Source organism: Spermophilus citellus (genome assembly GCF_964194105.1).
Source record: "Spermophilus citellus genome assembly, chromosome: X".
Taxonomy (NCBI): Eukaryota; Metazoa; Chordata; class Mammalia; order Rodentia; family Sciuridae; genus Spermophilus; species Spermophilus citellus.
The window spans coordinates 117,182,047-117,205,676 of NC_138190.1; the positions used below are offsets into that span (position 1 = coordinate 117,182,047).

The window sequence follows — 23,630 nt, forward strand, 5'->3', positions numbered from 1 at the left end:
TGAAGTCTGTGATTGTGTGAAAGATTAAATTTTAGAGCTGAAAACATATATTAAGTAATATAGAAAGGTTAAGGGAAAATAAGTTATGCTTCACTGGGCTACAAGGGGTTGACTGTTGGGCTTCTTCATGAAAAGGCATGATATATCAGGAGGCTGAGGCACTAAGCAAATCAGTGAGACCCTGTCTCTAAATAAAATACAAAGTAGGGTTGGGGATGTGGCTCAGTGGCTGAGCAGCCCTGAGTTCAATCCCTGGTACCAAACAAAAAAGGATGATATATGAAAGAAGACACAGTTTCTGATCTCAAGAAATCTAGATTCCCATGGTTCTCTCTGGCCAACTGGATATGAGTTGGAAACAAACCAAAGCAGATCAGCCTACTTTTTACAAAAGAGGGCCTGAAATCTTTTTGCCATCTGCTTCCCCACATTCCCTTCCCATATCACTGGGATTGTTAGATATCCTGCTTCCTACTTACGTCTGTTCTTTGATTCAGAAGCTTCCTGTACTTCAGTAGCCCAAGGGGATTCAGTTGGAGTATTTTGTTGTTGTTGTTGTTTTGTGGCCCTGGTAATGGACAGGGCCTCTTACATGCTATGCAACTGCTCTACCACTGAGCTACATCCCCAGCCTGAATTTAACTTGTGGAATATCTATTACATTCAGGTCCTGTGCTAAGAATCAGGGTTGCATTATGATTTCTATGCACTATTCTCCCATATATACACTATACTTTTTTTAATGGCATCCTGCCACATTGCCCAAACTGGTCTTGACCTCCTGGACTCAAGCAACCCTCCTGAGTCATCCTCCAGTCCAGGCTGCCCTCTTCCTTTTGTGGGATCCTTCCTCAAATTTTTAGTTTAAGACAACATCATTATAAAGATGATATCAGCCCTGAAAGTTCATTTCTTTCTTCTCATTTTATTTTTATTTATTTTTGGGGGGGGTACTAGAGATTGAATTTGGGGTACTTAACCAGTAAGTCACATCCTTAGCCCCCCACCCCTTTTTATTTTGGTACCAGGGATTGAACTCAGGGGCAGTCAATCACTGAGCCACATCCCCAGCCCTATTTTGTATTTTATTTAGAGACAGGGTCTGAGTTGCTTAGCACCTCACTTTTGCTGAGGCTGACTTTGAACTCATAATCCTCTTGTCTCAGCTTCCCCAGCAGCTGGGATTACAGGTGTGTGCCACTGCGCCTGTCTAGCCCTTTTTATTTTTCATTTTGAGACAAGGTTTAAGTTGCTTAGGGCCTCGCTAAGTTGCTGAGGTTGGTCTTGAGCTTGTGGTCCTCCTGCCTCAGCCTTCCGAGTCGCTGGGATTACAGGCATGCACCACTGTGCCCATTTCTTCTGATTTTAAAAGAAAAAAAGTTTTGTGGGCTTTCAATGTATTGTGGGCCCAAAATGCTATGCCCATTATGTATTATGGATAATTTGATCCTGCCATAATGTTTAATATGGATACTACAGTGAACACTGCTTCTCATCACTGGAGTACAGAGGGGAGTGTCAAATGCAATAAGAGAGGCAGAAAACAGATCCTATGAGTGTTAGATATTCTAAGGTCTTCTGTTTATTGACTCCACTAGTGCTTTGGGAAGGAGAAGCTTTTCCTATGGTGCAAACAGCATCATCCCTTTCTGAGGGATACGGATTATCCTATTGCCTGACTTCTTCTTCTGCTCTTATTTTATAAACCATCTCTAGCTGTGATCAAGGGTCCAGTTTTCACAAATGGTGGAAACCAGCCTCATTCCTTTCTAGTCACACCTGTAGGTCTCCTGAGATGGGGCAAGCAGAACACATGTTCTTTAATTATTTTCCAATTAACCACAACTCCAATTACACACCCAAGTAAGGGTGTGGAGCAGCCTGTGGCTGTGTATATGTACACATACACTTCAGAGGGTGTGCCCCTCCAATCTAAAGCCCAATTTCAAGTGATATGTGCATTCTTTTCTTGTTTCATTTCAGCTTCACCTTTTCACGCCCCCACTGTGGAGATAACTGAGAGTTGACTCTAGTTTGACTCCCAATAAAAAAAAAAAAATGCAAGGACTCCGGAACAGGGCTGCAACCCTGACTGTTATGCACTGCTTTTATCAAAAGTGCTTGAGTAGAAGTCTGCCTTTCTTTGTCTGTGAGCTTTCTTTTTTCTATGAAGCAGACTTGGGAGTACCAAAGCCGCTGGGTGCACTACACAGAGTTTATAAAGAAGGAAGAGTTAAGTCACACCTTCCGCTATATCTACTGCGTGCGTTGGAGCATCCCAACAGCTCAGGTACCCATGCCGCGAGTCAGTGCCGCTGCCTACTTCACCATCAAGATCACCAAAAGCAAACCTCCGGTAAGCTCTTCTTTTGGTGCTCTGTTCCCCCACAGTGAAGCTTCAAGGAGAATGGAGATGTCTCTAGTCAAATTTATCAGTGATGCCCTCTTTGCAAAATTTAATTATCATATTTCTGTCCTCATCTTACTTGGCCCATCTGCAGCACTTGTCCTACCTGATTATTCCCTCCTCCATGAAACTTCCCACTTGGTTTCTAGAAGAATACACTCTTCTGGTTTTCATCCTGCTTCACTGACCATCCATTCTCTATCAGTCTCCATTGCTATCTCTGCCTCACACCAACTTCTACATGTGATGTGTTCCAAAACTCAAGTCTTAAATCCTTTTCTTTTACTCACTTCCATAGTTATCTCGATCAGTCTTGAAAAATGTCACCAAGAGCTTGTGGTTCCCAAATTTACAGCTCAAGTCCAGATCTCTCCCACTCAGAGGTATAATAAATATTTCATTTATTGTGTCTAAAATTAAACTTTCAATTTTCTATTCCAAATCTGAGCTACATGCAGTCTTCCTTGTCTCAGCTGATAGCCAAATTCTTCGTGCCATCCTTGACCCTTTCTTTTCTCTCATACTCCTCAACCAATCCATTAAGAAATCCAGCTGACTCTACCTTCAAAAACATACCCAGCGCCCCACAATTTCATACCAGTCCATTTGTACCACCCTCTTCCAAGACACCATCTTCTTGCACCAAGATGATTTCAACACCTTCCAAACCAGACTCTCTGCTTCTGTTCTTGCCATCAATGTGCCTCTTTTCTATAAAGCAATCAGCCAGTGAACCTCATCAAGTGAATTTCTGTCACTCCTCTGTTTAAAACTTTCCAAAAGTGCTTTTCCAATTCTAAAGCACATACAAAGTACTTGGTAATATGGAGATTCTGATTCAGCAGGTCAGGGGTAAAACTTGGGATTCTGCATCACTAACAAGTCTCCAGGCAGTGCTCACACTGCAGGTCCAGAGACTTATATTTGCATATCAAATGGCTACAAGGCCTTGTGTGATCTGGTCCCTTGTTTTATCTGCTTTCCCCTTCCACTAACTTACTCTGTTCCAACCCCTCTGATCTTGCTGCTTCTCAAGTAAGCCAGGTATAGTCCTGCCTCAGGGACTCTGCACTTGCTGTGCCATTTGACTAGAATACTCTCCTCTACGAGCATGCATTGTGTAGTTTTCTACCCCCTCACCTTTTCTCCTGCACTTTCTTTCTGTTCCATCCCATCCCCCATGCTTTTTCTTCATTACATTTTATTACCTTCAAATATTCTATATCATCAATTATTTTGTTCTTGTCTGTTCCACCAGAATGTAAGTTCTATAAGGGCAGGCCATTTGTCTTGCTGAAAAACAAGACCTGACCAAAAAAAAAAAAAAAAAAAAAAAAAAAAGATCTTGAAGGAATGACTGCTTGTAGCCACTAGGTAGACCACAAATAGCATGTTGACTTGAGAGTTGGTGTGAAAGGAGCCAAAATAACACCCATGATTCCAGGAGAAAGGTCCTCAGAGGAGCAGGGCTGGTAACAAGCATAATGCCTGGTACATAACAGACATGAAAAGTGTTATTTTCCCTTTGTCTTCCCATCCTTTCTCAAAAGTTGCCTGAGCTCTGATCTGACTTTAAGGCTTTATATATGAATGATATCGTCAGTGAGCCAACTATATCCCCTACTCATTCTATTCCAGAACACATGTATCTTCAGCTGGAGTAATCTAAAGAGGTACAATAGATGGAGAGTTCAATTCTGGTCATATATCCCTCCATCAGTTGTCTTGCTCTGAAAGTCAAGAGATTTTGAAGTAAGGCTGGTGGAAATGATCCAGACCATACTGGAGACAATATATAGATAGTATTGGGAAGAAGGCTCTTGCTCAATATTCCAGGCATCATTTTGGAGGTCAGAGTGGGAGGGGAACATTGAGACATTATGACTTATATTTTGTTATGTTTTCAAATCTTGTTCATTTATATTATTTCCATCTGATGTCATTCTTCAGAGGTAGAGATTGTCAGCTGAGTAAACTGAAGCATGTAAAGAAAGTAAATGAACTCCTCAGGCTCCTATTAATAAAGAGCACAATCCTCTGACAACCTGTCTCCAATTTTGTGGCAATTCTTAAGATATTTTTTGCCAAAAAGATCTTTTTTTCAGATAGATTTAAAGTGACAAAGAACTACCACTTAGAGGTTCCCACCTTATAAGTAGGACAAATTCTGGAAATTCAAGAGTATATATCTAGAGAAGAGTAGGGAGGGAATTAAGAGTTGGTATGTTCAGTCTACGCTGACAGTTGTCCTTCTTTCTCTTAGGATACACCCATTGATGTCTCTTATATCTTTGAGGGCCATTCATTAGTTCTAAGGTAATGAACATTTGGAGACATATTTTGAAAGGGTGGGGAAAAGGTCATTATACTCCAGGAATCCAGAAGACCCACAGCCAGATAATTCACGTAATAGTCATTTATCTTCTTTGGACCTACCCTATTAGAATGAACTAAAACTAGAATTCTGCCATTGGTCTAGAACATCTTTTCCTTAGTGTCTGGTTTTGCAATAATTAGAAACTTGAGGGGCTGGGGATATAGCTCATTTGGTAGAGTGCTTGCCTAGAATTCACAAAGCCCTGGGTTCAATCTCCAGCACCACCAAAAAATAATAATAATAATTAGAAACTTGAGGATTATTTGCTGGAATAGGGTGGGTAAAAAAGCCGGTCATGTCTATTGTTTCTATAAGAAACTTCAAAATTACATGGAATTATATCATGTATTAAATAATCTCTTTATCTGTATATAGCTCTCTTAAAGATCTTTACATGTAAGCTCATTAATCCTTTTGTTGATTGGGCCCAAAAAACAGTAACGAATACAGAGAACCCTGCCACCCTCTCTACTTACTCTCTCCCTGGCAAAAAAATGGCTTATTGCTCACTAGGAATATAACAGTAAATCCCTGGTTCAATTTTTTTTTTAAATTTTAAAAGCTTTTGGTGTTTGTTTTTCTTCCTCTGTAGACCAGGAATGGCTCGCTTTCGAGAAAAATGGCCAAGGGACATTATTGAGGCCAAAAATCTTTTAATGGAGTCAATCACCTTCTAAATTCAATTGTCTGAATCTTACAGAATGTTTTAGGATTGTTTTTCTAATCCAAAAATATTAAAAATACAATACAGCACATCAAACCACAGAATATTTATTGAATAATAAACTTGCGGCATACAATCCAGCTGTAATTTTTTGCATTCCTTTTTCCATTCAACTTCCATCACATTAGCAGATTAACTAGTATGTTTCTAAAAGATTTTATTATCCCTCTATGCATCCTTTAGATCCTTGCAAGCACAGAGCTGAATTTAGAGAGGTGCTAAAATTCACCTCTCAGACCAAACTAAGATTAGTACTTGGCTTCTTGTTTCCCCTCTGCACTTAAGTCTCCAGCCCAGACACACCTTTTATGGACACAAGTGGGAATCAAAAAAAAAGGCAATAGTTTTACAGTTTATAGTATAACCCGTTTGAAGGGTTCCCCTTCCTCATAGGCCCATTCATTTATAGTGAGTTAAATCTTACTGCTAAATAATACATTTTGAAACTCTGCAACCTGGCATGATGCCTTCCTCAACTTACCACTTTACTTACATTAGCAGCTGGGTGGCTTGAGGATGGGGGTGGGAGGATAATGACACAGGGATGGGTTCAGTTACTACCCTCACTTATTTTTTGTCTTCCTATCCTCACACCAGATTATCACTTGTTTCTAATTTTCCTGTGAGACTCCCTTGTCTGGTTGCCAAATTTTAAAACACCAAAGACAAAATTACATTATACTCTGAGTGACTACTTACAAGTACTTTAGAATACATATTTACAAAGACAAACACTGGAAAGAAACACAAAATACAAATGATAATTGATGTGAAGGAACTGTAATTTTTCTTATTTTTTTACTATTATATTTGTACAATAAATTAAAAAGGAGGGATAATCTTATCAGAGCAATAGACATGAGGTGGGAAACTAGATAAGTTTTCTTGGAGAACAAAATATATAAATATATATATATTTAAAATACAATAGCCTTACTATTGACTCATGGCTCAAGTGACTAAGCATAGTTTGAAGCATTAATTGTAATAAGCTGAAAATGAAATACTTTTAGCCCTTTTATTCTTCCCTTTACTTCCCCAAAGAATATGCTACTGAAACAATTCTTTGGCAGATCTTTCCTACACAAACCCCGATAAAAGGAATGGTAAGGTTCTGAAATAAATACCTTTTCTTTCATTTACTCAACAAACAGTTGTTGAGCATCTACTCTCTGGAGGACACAAGAGAATCAAAAAAAATTCACAATATTCGGATATCACAAAATTGCTGCAGTTAAAACTACCATGCCAACTAAAAATAATGTCCTGGGGCTGGGGTTGTAGCTGAGTGGTAGAGTACTTGCCTAGCACGTGTGAGGCACTGGGTTCGATCCTCAGCACCACATAAAAAATAAATAAAGATATTGTGTCCATCTATAAGTAAAAAATATTTTTTAAAAAATAACGTCCTTAGAGAATAAAACTTTTAAGTGGGAATTATAAACTTTAGGTTGTATTATATAAGGAAGTAAATGGATTAAGACAAGTTTGGGAACTTAGTTCCGTTTTTCTTTTGCAATACTGGGGACTGGACACAGGGTTGCTTTCCTACCGAGCTACATCCCCAGCCCTTTTTATTTATTTATTTATTTATTTTTTTAATTTTTTATTTTGAGACAGGGTCTTGCTAAAGTGCTGAGGCTGACCTAGAACGTGTGATCCTTCTGCTTCAGCCTCCAGAGTTGTTAGGATTACAGTCATGTGCCACTGTGCTTAGCTCTAGTTTCCTTTTAACTTTAGGAAACTACAGATTTATTAGGCTCAGCAAAATGGATAAATACAAATCCCTTCAAGTTCAGGGGTCATGAATGTTGTTACATGCTGACAGCTGTTTAGTTCAGTAGTTGCGGGTTAAAAGTAGACATTTTCTTAGAACATACAGAAAAACCTGTGCTCTATACTATGAAATATGACTGCTTTACTTATAAATTCCTTAAAGAAAAACCACTTTAAACTATTATAAGGAGAGAGGGCATTTAAAAATAGCACAGTCTGAATTTACCCATCATCCAGTAACCTAAATTCATCCTATGTACATAATAACAACACAGATCAAACAGTTTCCAACCATAACAAGTCAAAATTTACATTGCCCCTCCCCTTTTACACTTGTGACCTAACTAAAATTGAACAAAATAAGGGAAGGAAAAATATTATGATCACAATTTTTACTTTCAAAAATGTGATGAAATAAGGGCCTTTTATACAAAGTTAAGAATTAAAATGAATGACAGATATAAAAACATAAACTGAAAGCTTTAACCATGCTTAAAATGAAATCTACCTATTACATAAAGGATAGGGTTAAAAAAGTTTAATATAATTTTATCTACATCTGTTTGAAACAACTAAGTTAAAATACTATATTTTTCCAATCAGTACTCTTGACCGTAGTTGACTCTCACTCTTTTTAGATGTTATCTTATCATTAAAGTACAACTTAGAAATACTAATTTATATTGGCATAGCAATAAATTTCCCAAGACTTTATATTTGAGAGAACTTTTTGTTTCTTGCAGTACTGAAGATCAAATTCAGGGCCTTACACATGCCAAGCACCTGCTGCTCTACCACTGAGCTACACCCCCAGCCCCTAAAATAACTATTTTTAAGTAATTTATTAGGAATTCCACCTAATGTTCACATTTTCACTTAAACAAATCCATAGCTAGTATGCATGTTGGTTTGTTAGTTTTAGAATGGAGGTAGGGACTTAAACCAAAATTAATTAATTCCTGGGCAGACTGTATATTGTATTATACAAGTCAGTTTTCAAATTCCAGATTTGCTTTTTTCAGCAAAGCCTTCATTTTGTTAATAAAAATAGCCTCCTATATAGCTTCTATATATCAAGTCCATTTATAACACATTCAACACAGAGGAATGATCATTTCCCACAAGTTCAGTGGGATGGGGGAGAGCATCATGTAGAGCCAATAGTAGCACCGAACCATGGCATGTGATTAAGGTTTCTCATCTCACTGACTCTTTCTCTCTATGCCACCTCCCCTAATACAGTAGGATTTCACTCATATTTTGGATTTTTAAACCAGAAAGTTGTAAGTCAATCCAAAATAACCCAAAGAACTTACTAAAGATATATCAATAAGCAGCTTTTTATTGAGGGATTGAAAGAGTTAAATAGAAGGCACAGTAGCACTGTAAAGCTTTTTCAGAGCATAATAATCTTTTTGTGTATATGTATGGAACCCAGGCTTTCTTTTTTGTTATTAAAAATATCTGCTGAGCAATCGGAAAATCCTCATTTGTCATCCTTTCCTTTGGTCTTTCTGTATACCATCTCTCGAAAACTGGCCAGAATCTTGTTCTCTCTCTTTCGTCTTTCTTCTTGGTTAAAGGATGCAAGGGCTCTCTTCTCATCAGCACTATAGATCTGGTTCTCTTTCCGCAGTCGCACAGCCTCCATTCGGCGATGCCTGGAGATAATTTTATTTTTGGCTTAATTTCTCAGTAATTCTTCTCACAGAATATCCTCATCAATCTTTTCTTAATAATACCATTTTTTTTTTTTTTTTGGTACCAGGGATAGAACTCAGGGGCGCTTAACCACTGAGCTACATCCCCTACCTTTTTAAATTTTTTATGTTGAGACAGGGCCTTGCTAAGTTGCTGAGGCTGGCTTTGAACTCATGATCCTCCTACCTCAGCCTCCTGAGCTGCTGGGATTACAGGCATGCCTTACTGCATCCAGTTCTACTAGCAGTATTTAAGAGAACCTATAGGTCCACATTCGTTAAAATGATAAGTATTGTTAAAACTTTCAACTTTTGTGTATTTCATTAAGTTCTTGATTTCTATTTCCAATAATAAGAATATCTTTTTAAGTGAATATTGGGCATATGTATTATTTCTTTTGACAAATGCCTGTTTGTGTCATTTTCCTATTTTTCTTTTGTGTTATTTACAGGTATTCTTTAAATTTTCTCAACTATGAGTTGTGTGTATTCTAAGATCATATTCCAGTTTGAAACTTGTCTTTTTACTTATTTTAATGCATCTTTTTTTTTTTAAAGAGAGAGTGAGAGAGGAGAGAGAGAGAGAGAGAATTTTTAATGTTTATTTTTTAGTTCTCGGCGGACACAACATCTTTGTTGGTACGTGGTGCTGAGGATCGAACCCGGGCCGCACGCATGCCAGGCGAGCGCGCTACCGCTTGAGCCACATCCCCAGCCCTTAATGCATCTTTTCATGAACACAAATTCTTATTTTTAACCTAGGCAAATTTATCAATATATATTATGGTCAGTAGACTTTTTATTTTCTTTAGAAAATACTTCATCTCAAGGTCTAAAAGATATCTGCTCTTTGAGTCCTTAATCTAGTGGCCCTGCCTTTCATATATGATGATTTAGGGTCTTACTTTCATCTTTTTCCATATGGATAACCATTTTTTTCTTTTTCCATTTACTAAATAGTTCCCTCTTTTCCACTGATCTGACATGCCATATCTTTCATACACTATATCTTTCATACACATATGGTTGTCCTTGGGCTCTGTATTTTATTCCATTGAGCAATTTGGTTGTTCTCCTATACTTTCTAAAGTGCTGTAGTTTCCTAAGTTCTCATCTCTGGTAGAGAAAATCTAACCTTCCCTATTCTTCTTCAGAAATGACTTGGCTCTTGGCCTTTTCATCTAATAAATATACTTGAGAACCAGTTTGATAAGTTTCACGAAAAACTGTTTGATTGGAATTTTATCAAATCTATAGATCAATTTGGTAAGAAACGACAACTTTAAAATATTGCCTTCCTATCCATGAACATGGCAGCTCTCCACCATTTAGGTCTTATTTAATGTCTCTTAATAATGTTTTCCCTGTAGAGGTTTGGGGCATCTTTTGTTAGATTCATTCCCCAGTCCTTTGTAATCTCTGACACTATTATAAAAGATGTTTCCTTTTTTTATTTTATTACATTCTGTAGTTGCTTTTTGATGGTATATAGAAATGCAATTTACTTGTGTGTAGTAACCTTATATACAACAATTTGTTACACCTTTCTATTACTTATAATTCAACTAAAGATTCTTTGGAATTTTTTATGTAAACATATACTTCACAAAAAATGACTGTGGTATATCATTCTTTCCCATCCTTATGCCTCTGGTTTCTTTTCCTTGTCTTACTGTGCTAGGTCTCTGAAATGATGTTTTAACATGTTGGTCCTCAGAATTCTCAAGATTCTGAAGGTGTGCTTTAGGTTCTGCAAATATTTGCTTCCAGTGTCATTTCAAAATAGTTATCTACTTTTTTTACTTTTTAGTTATAGGTGGACACAATATCTTTATTTTTATGTGGTGCTAAGGATTGAACCCAGTGTCTCATGCATGCTAGGCGAGTGCTCTACCTCTGAGCCACAACCCTAGCCCTAGTTATCTACTTTTTAAAGAAGTAAGTTTTAAAGAATCCAAATTTCAATTTGATTTTAGTACTACTGCCCTATTACCTTACTCTCCTTGTTCTCTCTGGTTACTGTGCTTTCTTCTCCCTAATTGTGTATTCCTTTCAGCATACTGAACTTGACATCTTTCAAAATCCTTCTCTGCTATTCATTACCATAAAACTGGGTACACTGACAGCTGGAAGCAAGCTCAAAAACCAAGAAACATTTCTTGTGCAAATGTTTTTCTTACTACTAAATTGCCACATTCCTTGTGGAACTATGATAGTTAGTTACTAACTTCACTATATCTTCCAGTGGATAAAATATCTGTATCAAAAAATGAACTAGGAAAGGACACAGGAAATAGTGATTCTTCAAAGTTAGGGTTATAGTTGAGTTTGAGACTAAGTTTTATATAAACTTGGAATGTTAGCTAAGTATGTTTATACCAAAAAGCCAATATCAAACCAATATTTATACTCCAATTTCCAATCACCAAAATATTATTCTTGTAGAAGGAAAAGGAAAAGAGCTAATCATGGAAACTGAATTCAATGCCAAGAACATACCTGCTACCACTCATTACATAACCTGAGCATTCAAATGATGCAATTTCTTCACTTGTCAAGCCAATTTCACCTCTTCGTGGGATACGTTTTCCAGCTTTTACATATTCGGCCATAGCTGCACCTTCACCAGGTAAGAGAGCATGGCCATAGCTACAAAGTAATTCAGAATCAGAAAAGGTCCATTAAAAACCATCTCAATATAATAAAACTAATCGTCTAAAGAGAGCACAAAACATTTTTTTCAAACAACAAGAATAACAGTGCTGAGCAGTAGTGTGCTGGGAAGCCCAATGTGAATTCCTTTAATTAATGAACAATGCACTATGACTTACATTATTAACTCAGAAACGCATAAATATTTTAAACAAAAGAACTGACATTAGTGAGTGTAAATTCAGGGTTTATAATTGTAGGTTTATTTATCTCTACAGGTACTGCCATTTCTGCTTCTTCCTCTAGCTCATTCCCTTTCTCTTTTTCCCTTACAAAAAAACCCTAAATGGAGAAATAATATCTCTAAAATTAATATTTTTAGACTTATAACTAATAATAATGCTATTTAGAAACAAGTATCTATTACCTTTGATTCAAAGAGACTTTAAAAGCTATTATCCCTTCATTTAATTCAGTGAATGTTTCTTGCATACCTATTAAATCCAAAGCTTGAAATACAAAAATAATCTTTGTTCTTTTGGAGTTTACATATTAATAAGGATATAATTATAATACATGGTAAAAAATGTCTTCCACAAAAGAATGGAATATGCTGTAAGGATTAAAGTGGGGTAGAAATTACAACTACTTGTGGAGGGGAAGTATTGGGAATCAGCATATGCTTACTCTTTTTGAAAAGGGCTTTGAAGGATAAAGATTTTAACAGGAAGAAATTGGGGATAGGGAAGAAAACAGGGCAGGAAGAAGAAGCAAAGGCAAGTTGGTGGGAGAAACAAGCTGAATAAGGCACAAAAGTGGAAACATGTAAACAAAGGGAACTTTTAGTAGTCCAGGTCAGATGGAACCTGGGGAGTAGAGGGGGATAAGCTTGGCAAGGTAAGTTACGGCCATACTTTTTGAAAGGTACATTAGATATTATAAATACACTGCAACTTACTTCAAAGGTTTGTCATCTTGAGAAGCAAGTGTTTTTGGAGCCTCTGGGCCAATTAAATCAGAGGGTTCTTCAGTCTCTGCATGAAAGATATTCAGAAACACATTCACATTTTGACCAAATGGTTACTTTAATGTTTTATCTGTTTGAGTTAAAGTCTATCAGAAGAACTTACTTGATCTATCCTTCCAGGGATTCTCTAGAAATTCTTCTTGAGAATCCTTAGAACTTGAATCACTAGACTCTTTTCTGTTCTTCTTAGACTTCTTTTTCTTATATTTCTTCCTGTAGGGATTATAATTTGATACAAATTCACTTAATATTCCCATGTTAAAAGACATTTTAATTTTTTAAGTCAGTAATGAAAATGACTTCCAAGCTAATTCAAACTTGTTAGAGAAGTTTAAGTTAAAAATTTTCTAATATTTACCCAAATCATGTTTCACTACTTAAAAAGAGATTAAAGGGAACAATGAAATATAGTTCTTATATTGTAGAAAGACAACAGAAATAAAACAGCTTAAGAACAGCTCTTACCAATTTGAGCACTAATAATATCTTTGTAATGAATTAAAATGCATTAAATGTGTTTACATTTTTGAGCTCATAATACTAAAAAAATCCAATTAATTATTTTAAAAAACAAGTGATGATAATTGCTGTACAAACTATACTTCAGGATATTTAGGTAATTGATGAGTGCAAGCTTCTTTTATAGAATTATTCTACCTAATTAATGAAGAAGGAAAGTCAGAATTAGGCTATCATCATTTTGCAAACCCTAATGAAGTAAAGGATTAGACAATAACAACCAATGGCTGCTCATATAGCAAAAAGAGACAACCAGACATTATTTTGTCTCCTAATGGAAGTAGACAGCACCACCTATGAAGCTGCCCAAATTAAGCTTGTCAAGTCTCTAGATCTATTATTGTATGGGAAATACAGAGGTCAGAAGAGCATGATGAAGTACACTATACAAATATAATCATTGCAATTTATAGACATTATTTGGATTCTGCTTTGAATAAACTGTAGAAAAAACTACTGAGAATTGAGTAATTATTGTTAAATATTTTGGGCATGATAACAACATTGTGTGTGTGTGTGTGTGTGTGTGTGTGTGTGTGTGTGTTTAAGAATGCCTATCTTTTAGAGAAAGGTGAATTATTTATGGATGGAATGATATTTGGGATTAGTTCCAAGACAATAGGTGATAGTGGAGACTGCCCATGAGTTGAAAATAATTCAAACTGGGTGATGAGTATACAGGAGAATCATACTGTTTTATATAATTTTATACACATTTTAGCTTTTCCACTAAAACATTATAGAAAAAAACTGACGATCTGTGTTTCTTCTTCTTTTCCTTTTTCTTATTTTTCTTTGCTCTCCTCTTTGTAACTTCATCTGTAAATTAAAACACATTATAATTAGAAACAATTTTAAATTCTAAAACCCTAATACTTTTGAGTAGATGAAGTCCTATTGCTATACCATTTGATGTTACAGAGAAATTAATTCATACTAGTATTTATTGCAACTTGCCAGAAACTGTACTAGGCAGTGGGAACATAAAATTAAAGTCATACTAGGTATAAGGCGATATAGAGTATTATTAATTTCATTGAATGAGATAACAGTTTTGTGTTTAAGTAGAAAGATGTCCTTACTTTTTAAAAATGCATATAGAAATATTTACATCAAAGTATATTTGTAACTTACTTTGACTATCTCAATAAAAGATCCATATGTGATTGTGTTATGCACATGTACAAATATGGCATAATGAGTCCTACTATTCTGTATAATTATAATGCACCAACACAAAAACATATTTGAAGCAATTATGTCAAAAATACTAACAATTGTTAAATTTGGATAAGAATATGGTATTAATTATACTATCAGTCATGCTATTCTCTTTACTTTTCTGAATGTTTATAAAGATTTTCATGATAAAAAAGGTGAAAATATGGTATTGCAGTACAGAGGAGAATATTTTCTAGTGGCTCAGTGTGATAGAGAAGAGAGATGGGTATAGAGATAAATATAATCCAGAGTGACAGAGGAATCTTGAAATCAGACTGATTTGGGGAGGGTGTTTGAAGAATAGTTGGCTAGGAAAAGGTGACTCTTAAGCTAGTTTAAAAAAATATCAGTTTATTACAAAAGTACTCTATGCCCATGGTTGCTATGAGTGAGTGAAGCTGGAGGAAGGGACAGACTGTACAAAGAGTCCCTCTGTACCAAGTGACAGGGTCAAGAGAAAGAACATGGGATTCTGATCAATCAGGGTCTGAAATTTACCCTGAAGACTAGGGAAAGCTACTGAAAGATTTTAGGTAGGGGATCGGCATCCTCAGATTTATGCTTTTGTTGGTTTTATTTTTGTGATGCTGGGGATAGAACCCAAGGCCTTGCACATATTAGGCAAGGGTTCTACCACTGAGCTCTACCCCAGCCCTAGATTTGCACTTTAAGAGAATTCAGTCTTCCAGCAGTAAGGAAGAAAAATGACAATGGGAACCAGGAAACCTGAATAACATCAGAGGAAGAGACACTTATATATAATGTGTCAACCCCAAAGGAGGCAACTTCTAGTCATATATCAGCCAGGAGAGGGTATAAAAATGTGGCTTTTATACAAATTTACAGAAAATTAGGAAAACAAAAAGGTAAGAATATAATTAGAAAAATAAGATAATATCACACTGTTGAATTTTAACACATTTTTAAAAATATTTTTATTTGTAGATGAACACAATACCTTTATTTATTTATTTTCATGTGGTGCTGAGGATCAAACCTAGTGCCTCACATGTGCCAGGCAAGCACTCTAACCACTGAGCCACAAAACCAGCTCAAATTGGAACACATTTAAAAATAAATTCGGGTGGGGAAGTAGCTTAGTTGATGGAGTGCTTGCCTAATATTTGCAAGGCCCTGAGTTTGATCCCCAGCACCACCAAAAAAAAAATGAAATAAATTGGATAAACAGTAAACTTTTAAAAAAGCCATCTTTTTGGTGGCTTATTGTGAAGTACCACCCCAGATGGGGTACCTTGCAGCCAACCTGAAGGGAGTACTTTATAGCATGCCTTTTAAAAAAATTATACAGAGGTGGAGCCCACTGGGCATGCTAATTACACAAAAAGAGCTCTCCACTGATGGAGCCCTGTATGGTTTCCTTTGGCACCACACATCTTGCAGCCTAACCCCAAGTTGGTTTGGGTTCCCTGTGCTATGTACAACTATGCACAATCAATTTGGAGTCAGTTAGTTTACATTTGAATCCCAAATGTGACCTTAGGTGTGGTACTTATTACCCGCTCTGTTCCTCCATTTCCTCATCTATAAGATGCTATTGTGTGGACTAAATAGCAATAATGAATATAAAGCACACAGCAGGCTGCCTGCATAAAATCAAGGAGCATTCAGAAACTTTTGGCTATTATTATTTAACAACGTCCTTCTAAATAAATTTTAAGGAAAAAAAAAACTAGTTTTGAAGAAAGGCTTGCAGAATGATGTTGGTTTGCTTACCACTGGAGTCTGTTTCAGAATCAGAGTCACTGTCACTATCTTCAGAATATTTCTTGTGTTTTCTTTTAGATGATTTTTTCTTTCTCTTTTTCTTAGACTTTTCTTTTGAATGACTAGACTTCTTCTTTTTCTTCTTTTCATCTGTAGGAAACACAGATTAAAAAAAACTAATTTCTAAAGAAGTATTTCTAAATGTCAATTTTATTGTTTTTGAAAAGGAATAGATGATTGGCAATCTGAATAAAAGCAAAGTCCAATGTTCAACTACTTATAAACTTACTTTTAAAAAATATTTTTTAGTGTTGATGGACCTTTATTTTATTCATTTATTTATATGTGGTGCTGAGAATGGAACCCAGCGCCTCACACGTGCTAGGCAAGTGTTCTACCACTGAGCCACAACCCCAGCCCCCCTAAACTTACTATTTAAAATCAATTAAAGGGACTGGGGTTGTGGCTCAATGGTAGAGCACTCGCCTAGCATGTGTGAGGCCCTGGGTTTGATCCTCAGCACCACATAAAAGTAAATAAACAAAATAAATGTATTGTGTACAAATAAAAAATAAATATTAAAAAAATAAAAATAAAATAAATTAAAAAGTTCTATATTTAAAAAATACCTTCTGAACTAGATGCTGAAGTAGTGCTTTTCTTTGGCTCTTCATCCTCTACTGGTGTATGTTCATCAGAGCTAATTTAAAGAAAATGGTTGTAAGAATTAGAAAAGTGATGAAATATGGACCTAGGAGTATTAAACAGAGTCTTAAAATTTTTAGTAACAACACTGATTGCCTAAGAACCATAAAAGTAAGCACAGGACCATTTTTGTAAGAGCATATTTCAAGGGTCTACTACCTTCATAATAAAAAAAATTCTTGCATTTCCATCATTCTACAGGGTTTATAAAGTGTCATTCAAACAAAACACAGAAAAATCTATAATTTCAGAAGAAACCACAGGGAAAAAGGAATAGAAACCATAAGGAAAGATGAAAGGCTATGGAAAGACTTCAGGATTGTTTTTTTTTGGGGGGGGGGTGGGGAGGGAGTGATGGGTATTGGGGATTGAACTCGGGCACTCAACCACTGAGCCAGATCTCCAGCCCTGTTTTGAATTTTATTTAGAGACAGGGTCTCACTGAGTTGCTTAGGGCCTCGCTTTTGTTGGGGCTGGCTTTGAACTTATGATCCTGCCTCAGCCTCCTGAGCATGTGCCAATGTGCCTGGAGACTTTAGGATTTTATTCTTACCTTTTTTGTCTTTTGGAAAGGCTGAGGATAGAATCCAGGGCCTCAAGCATGCTAGGCAAACACTCTACCACTAAGCTACCTTCCCTGCCCCAGGATTTTATTCAAAGTGTGTAAAGGATATATGATAAAGCAACAACTGCTCTGTCTCCCCAGAGCAGGAAGAACCTAATAAACTAGTCTAAAGAGATTTCATTCATTTGCAGAGAATTCTGAAAGTGAAAATTAATAAAATCTTATAAATAATAGTTCAGAAGGAGAGTTTCCACATCATATAATCTTTTCCTCTGAAAATAAAACCTGGAATAATTTAGGAATTGTCTAGAAAATTATTTCTAGAGTTTTTTCCAACTCTAATTCTCTCAGTTCAGGTTCTTTAAGCTTTCTCTAAAGGTATCTATAAGAACAAGTTTCAAGCTATGTGTGGAGGTGCACAAATGCAATTCCAGGTACTAGGGAAGCTGAGACAGGAGGATCACAATTTTGAGGCCAGTCTCAGCAACTTAGCAAGACCCTGACTCAAAATAAAAAATAAAAAGGGCTGAGGATATAGCTCAGTGGTAGAGTGCTCTGGGTTCAATCCCTAGTACCCCACCTAGCCCTCAAGTTTCAGATAATAATGCTTTTCATCCTGCCACAAATTATAGTTTACCTGTCAGGCAATTTTAATTGTCTCAATTCAAATTAAAGTAGACAAAGAAATACAGAAGAGGGAAGAAAAAACTTATGAGTAGTACCAAAAGAAACAAAATAAGGGGAAAAAGCATCACACCTTCAGATAGTATTGGATATAGGAAAATCAGCTGAACAAATCCATACTAATATATTCATTTTTTTAAATTTGTTTGTTTGTTTTAGTTGTGGATGGACACAATACCATTATTTTATTTATTTATTTTTATGTGGTGCCGAGGATCGAACCCAGTGTCTTGCACATGCAAGGCAGGCACTCTACCACTGAGCCACAACCCAGCCCTCATTTTTTTAATATTTATTTTTTTAGTTGTAGGTGGACACAATATCTTTATTTAATTTTTATGTGGTGCTGAGGATCAAACCCAGTGCCTCAAGTGTGCTAGGCAAGCACTCTACCACTGAGCCACAACCCCAGCCCAGTATATTCATTTTTATTTTTTTATTTTTTTCTTTCTTTTTTGATGTTCATTTTTAAAGAAATTTCTTTGTAATGCTATAAACTGCCATGCAATCTGAAACTGGGTTAGTGGAGAACAATAATTCAAAATAATGTATATTAACACTGAACCTTTCTATAAATAGGAAATTTGATGCATGGATTACAATTTAAACAGAACAATTAGCATGCTAAAGTCCACTAGCAACATGTTTAATCCTTAGATATGTTCCGTTTTTATTTTTATTTATTTGTTTATTCTTTGGTACTAGGAATTTAATCCAGAGGCACTTTACCATTGAGCTATATCCCCAACCCCCACCTTTCTTTAAATTTTGAGACAGGGTCTCACTAAGTTGCTTAGGGCCTGGCTAAATTGCTGAGGCTAGCCTCAAAGTTGCAATCCCCCTGTCTCAGCCTCCTGAGTCAGTGGGATTAAGGCATATGCCACAGTGCCCAGCTTGTTCTACATTTTTAAGACGTAGGAGTAGAATAGCACAAATCACAAGAAAAAAAAAACTGAGATGTAAAGTTCTTCACTTAACCATAATGTTCACAGAGCTGGGTGTAGTGGTGCACACCTGTAATCCCAGCACCCTGAGGCTGAGTTGGGAGGATCATGAATTCAAGGTCAGCCTCAGCAATTTAGCAAGGTCCTAAACAACTCATCAAGACCCTGTCTCTGAATAAAATATAAAAAAGGGCTGGGGACATGGCTCAGTGGTTAAGTGCCCCTGGGTTCAATCTCTGGTATTAAAAAAAAAAGTTCACAATAGAATCAGGATTTAAATTAATGTTATAACATATTTTTAAATCACTTACTCAGGTTCAGGATTCTTTGGAGAAAGTCCCCATACTTCAGGAGCTCCTAATTCTCCAATCCTCTCTCTCTCACTTAATCTCCTAGAGGATATAAACATTTAAATTATAACTCATGGATGGATTATTTCCTAAATGTACAATCAAATTCAACAAGAGTCCGGTTAAATCCTATTTTCCCAATGTTTTATTATATTTTTTTCTTTTTAGAGCCAGGGTCTCCCTATTTTGCTCAGATTAGCCTCAAACTACTAGGCTCAAGTGATCCTTCTACCTCAGCCTCACAGGCTTCTGAGACTATAGGAGCCTGCCATCACAACTGACTTTCCTTATGTTTTAAAAGTTAATAAAAACCTGGTTTAAGTGGAAATTAATCACATAGGAGTTGATGTTCTCGTAATCCTATCAAATGGTACAAACTACAGATAGCCTCAGTGCCTGGATAAGAAACAATAGCTTGGGAGACTGTCCAGGGCATCCCTATACCAAGTGCACAGCACAGCTTCTAACTGATCACTTCATTGTAATATGTGACAGAATGTTTTACATTTTGAAATAACTTTGTTCATGCATGATTAAAAAAGAAGTCTCTTTTGATTTAGTCAAACCTTCAGTTTTCAGGAAGCTAAGAATTAATAAAGAAAATAAAAATGAAGAATTAGAAATAGAAAATAAAGGGAGTTCGAAAATAAAAGAAAAAAATTATTTGACAAATATTATACTCAATGAGATGTCAGGTTTGTTCCCTCAGTTTTCCCTTTAGCTCCTTTTTGGAAAAGGAGTACATTCTCTGTTCTTTGGAGGACACTAAAATTGTTTAATTATTTTGTTTTATGATGTTTGTGATTTATTCTGTTTTAATTTTTGCTATTTTTCATAAACTGAAAAATAAAACCCTAAGGCTCAGTTCCTCAAAGTTTAGCTGTTTTAGATTCCATTTGTTTTTAATAATCCTTCAAAATAAACATAATTAGTTTGAATTTTTTACTTCTTTATTCAGGGGAAAAGATATAGCTATACAGAGTCAGTCTCAAAGGGTTTGCCACTTTGAAGAAACAGTCCAAAAGGGGCCATACTTGTAACTGTATTTAGAATATACAAATATAGGGGAAAGAATGCTGCCAGACTATGAAGAACATAAAGTCCTGTTCTTATACCTGTTGCCATCTGGCTTCATCTGCACTGTTAAGACAAATTACTTATCTTCTAAATGTACAAATGCAAATTTCACTTAAGCATGGGGCTGGGGTTGTACCTTGGTGGTACAGCGCTTGCCTAGCACATGTGAGGCACTGGGTTTGATCCTCAGCACCACACAAAAATAAATAAATAAATAGATGTATTGTGCTCATCTATAACTAAAATTAAAAAAAAATCACTTAAGCAGTTCTGACATTTTTTGGTGAGGATTCACCAGCAAGAAGCCATTTGCTTTTTGAGTGATATATTCTATGGATACTTTTCTGAACAATTTAACTTGGGTAGGTCTTTTAACCTAATTCAGGACTGTTTTTATTTTCTGCTTCCATGCATGAGGCACTAATAGCTAACAGTTATGGAATATTTATTATGTCCCAGGCACTAAATTATTACAACCTTAAGACATGGTACTAATTTTATCTACCCCCATACCCTCACCCTGCTTTTTTTTTTTTTTTTTTACAATGCTCAGGATGGAACCCAGGGCCTCAAGTATGTTCAGTGAACACTCTACCATTGAGCTATATCCCAGCCTCAGCATCTTTTTAATGGTGAAGAAATGAAGTTCACAGAGGTTAAATTAACTTTTACAAGGCTGCACTGCTATTAGGTGGATAACAAAGGTTTCAAGCAGTCTGATTCTGGAGCCTGTCTTTCTCATCACTATACTTTATTAGTTCCCACTGCTGGAAGAAAAAGAATCATGAAGCCATCTCCCAACTGTTGGAACTTTAACTTGCCCCTCAATGCCTGTAATACTTTCAGACTTCTAGTTTCTTAAACACATAGTGCATGGCTTAGTACAATGCCCAACACATAATGTTTAATAAATATTAGATATTTTGAGTCACACAGCAATGATTCTAAGCCTCTTCCTCTTCCTTAAACTAGGCACTTTCCCACTCCAATATTCATTCTTATTAGTGGAGACCCAATCTCACCCTGACATCATTTTTCACCAACAAGATTGAGACCACTTACCCAGATCTTTCTTAAGGTAACTACATCTACAGCTAAGCAGATCACTTCCCCCACATTCATGTAATTATCTTGTGCAATATAAATCCTTAATTTCAACTCTTTACAATTCCGTACAAAACATTTCCATTGATATATTCCGTTATCTCAAACTTGTCTGTTTCTCCACTCAAGCAATGATTGATTGCATGTCGAATTCTGGAACCAACAGAATAGTGATCCTTCTTTCCATGAATTCAGTTTGTGAGCAATAAAATCATGCTCACGACTGATAATGACACAGCCAAGTAAATGCTATAATTCCGGTAGATCTGAGGCTCTTGGAGACGTCTGCTAACAAGCCAGGAGCGCGTAAGGGGACAGCGATAAAATAGGGCGCTGTATAAAGGGACCCGCCGACAAGTGAAAATATATGGGAAATAAAGGCAGAATACAAGGTTGCCGTGAGTGGAATGAAGAAAGGGACGAAAATGGGTGCAAGACAGGCAGAACCAAATGCGAATAGTCAGAAACACAATGAACGATAAATCGGACTCGAAAGGCGGGGGGGGGGGGGGGCTCATACAAGAAAAGATGCGGCGAGCTCACTCACTTCTGCCGCAGGCTCTCTTCCCTCTCCTTGTCCAGAAGGCTAGGCCACGGCTTGTCGCTCCCGTAGGGGCGTGAGTAGCTTCCATAATACGTGGACGAGGAGGCAGAAGCAAAAGGGGTGTTCCGTGGCGCAGAGGGCCGCTCTCGAGAGCGCGAACGCGAGCGCGAGCGGTACGACTGGTTTCGGGAACCTTGGCTGAGACCACCCAGCTGATGACTTAGGCCATTCTTGTCACCAGACCGAGAACAAGAACGCGAGCGCGACCGGCGACACCGCGGGGAGCGGGAAGATTTGCTGGGTTTGGGGCTCTTCGACGAACTGCGGCGTCTTCCTCCGGAGCCAGAGGCCTCCCGCTCAGGGCTGCGGGAACTGGACACCGGAGCCATTACCGCAGCTGTGCCCCCGAAGCTGAGGGCCAAGGGGGCGCTCTTGTGACCCCGGGAAGATTCCCGGTTGCCTTGGCTCCCACAACTCGCCGCTGTGCAACCTCCCAAACCTGAAGAAACCTTGGAAACAGTTCCGGGTACGTCAGCAAATACCTTCCTCAGACCTAAGGGCTCCTCCCAACCGGAAGGGGCAGGTACCAGTATAAATAAGCCGGTCTGGAAACTGGGTCCGCGCATGTGTTCAGTTCCGACAGAGGTTCATCAAATCTAAGGTGCGTAGGAGATCAAGTCCTTTCTCAGATTCGAACTTGAAATACCTGAAGAGAAAGTCCACGGAACACAGGATATGTTTCACTGAGTAACCATGTGAACAACACACAATTCTGCATGTGTTTCGTGTGCTTTCTCTGTATAATTATATAGGCATGTGTATGTATATGAATGTATGTACTTTATGCATATATACATATATATACACACATCAAAAAATATGATTTCTTTTCTTTTTTGAAATCCCAAGCAAAATAAGGAGGGTTTATTGCAATTAGGGGTGAGCTATGATATTTATGCCCATATTTTCTAGTTAACTTAGAAAGCACAAATTCTATGTTAATGACTTGAGCCTGATGCTCTCCAATCAAATTAGCAGCCCAAAGAAAAACTGCATATTTAATTCCCCAGTCACACATCTCCACCAATGTGCTCCAACTAAAGGAAACTGGAACCCACTAGTTATCCAGCCCATTGAACCAGTCTTTCATTTACTATCGAAGCAATAGGGTTAATGATCAGTATTTATATTCATTTTATAATTTTTTGCATGCTACTGGGGATGGAATCTATGGGTGTTCTACCACTGATATTTATTTATTTTTAATTTTGAGACAGAGTCTCACTAAAATTTCCAGGCTGACCTCAGACTGCAAGCCTCCTGCCTCAGCCTCCCAAGTAGTTGGTCTCTTTTTGCTTATCAAGACCCTAACTTTTGTGATACCAGTCTGTACACTTTTGTAGCACTATTTTTTAAACTTCATTTCAATCCAAATTCCCCCCCACTTTCCCTCCCCTTCTCTCTCCTCCTATTCTCCCTCCTCTACTCTGATGATCTTTCTTTCACTCCTTTATTTATTTATGTTTGAT

General features: G+C 37.0%; 2 protein-coding genes across 2 annotated transcripts in view; one reads left to right on the forward strand and one right to left on the reverse strand.

The window, feature by feature from the left end:
- AKAP14 (A-kinase anchoring protein 14) overlaps positions 1 to 11,532 on the forward strand; it is a 36,932-nt gene extending 25,400 nt beyond the window's left edge. Inside the window, exons 5-6 of the mRNA XM_081277445.1 lie at positions 2,177 to 2,356; positions 11,430 to 11,532. Of these exons, the coding sequence (XP_081133571.1) occupies positions 2,177 to 2,356; positions 11,430 to 11,450 (201 nt within the window). The 3' untranslated portion in view covers positions 11,451 to 11,532. The remainder of the gene's footprint in view (positions 1 to 2,176; positions 2,357 to 11,429) is intronic.
- On the reverse strand, positions 5,540 to 22,656 carry NKAP (NFKB activating protein). The gene is made up of 9 exons (XM_081277444.1): positions 22,105 to 22,656; positions 19,338 to 19,418; positions 16,758 to 16,828; positions 16,138 to 16,278; positions 13,938 to 14,001; positions 12,767 to 12,876; positions 12,595 to 12,670; positions 11,484 to 11,633; positions 5,540 to 8,945 (listed from the first exon to the last, which is right to left on the reverse strand). Exons 1-9 carry the CDS (start codon positions 22,488 to 22,490, stop codon positions 8,771 to 8,773), a joined length of 1,254 nt encoding a protein of 417 aa, XP_081133570.1. The 5' UTR covers positions 22,491 to 22,656; the 3' UTR covers positions 5,540 to 8,770.
- Positions 22,657 to 23,630: the final 974 nt, after the last annotated feature.

What these genes read in the sequence shown, in the direction of transcription:
- NKAP (XM_081277444.1), bottom strand. Translation starts at nt 22,490, where the DNA reads ATGGCTCCGGTGTCCAGTTCCCGCAGCCCTGAGCGGGAGGCCTCTGGC. An exon ending in TTCAGCATCTAGTTCAGAAG is followed by an intron (nt 16,279 to 16,757) that starts GTATTTTTTAAA and finishes TGTTTCCTACAG; the next exon opens with ATGAAAAGAAGAAAAAGAAG. An exon ending in TATGTAATGAGTGGTAGCAG is followed by an intron (nt 8,946 to 11,483) that starts GTATGTTCTTGG and finishes AATTATCTCCAG; the next exon opens with GCATCGCCGAATGGAGGCTG.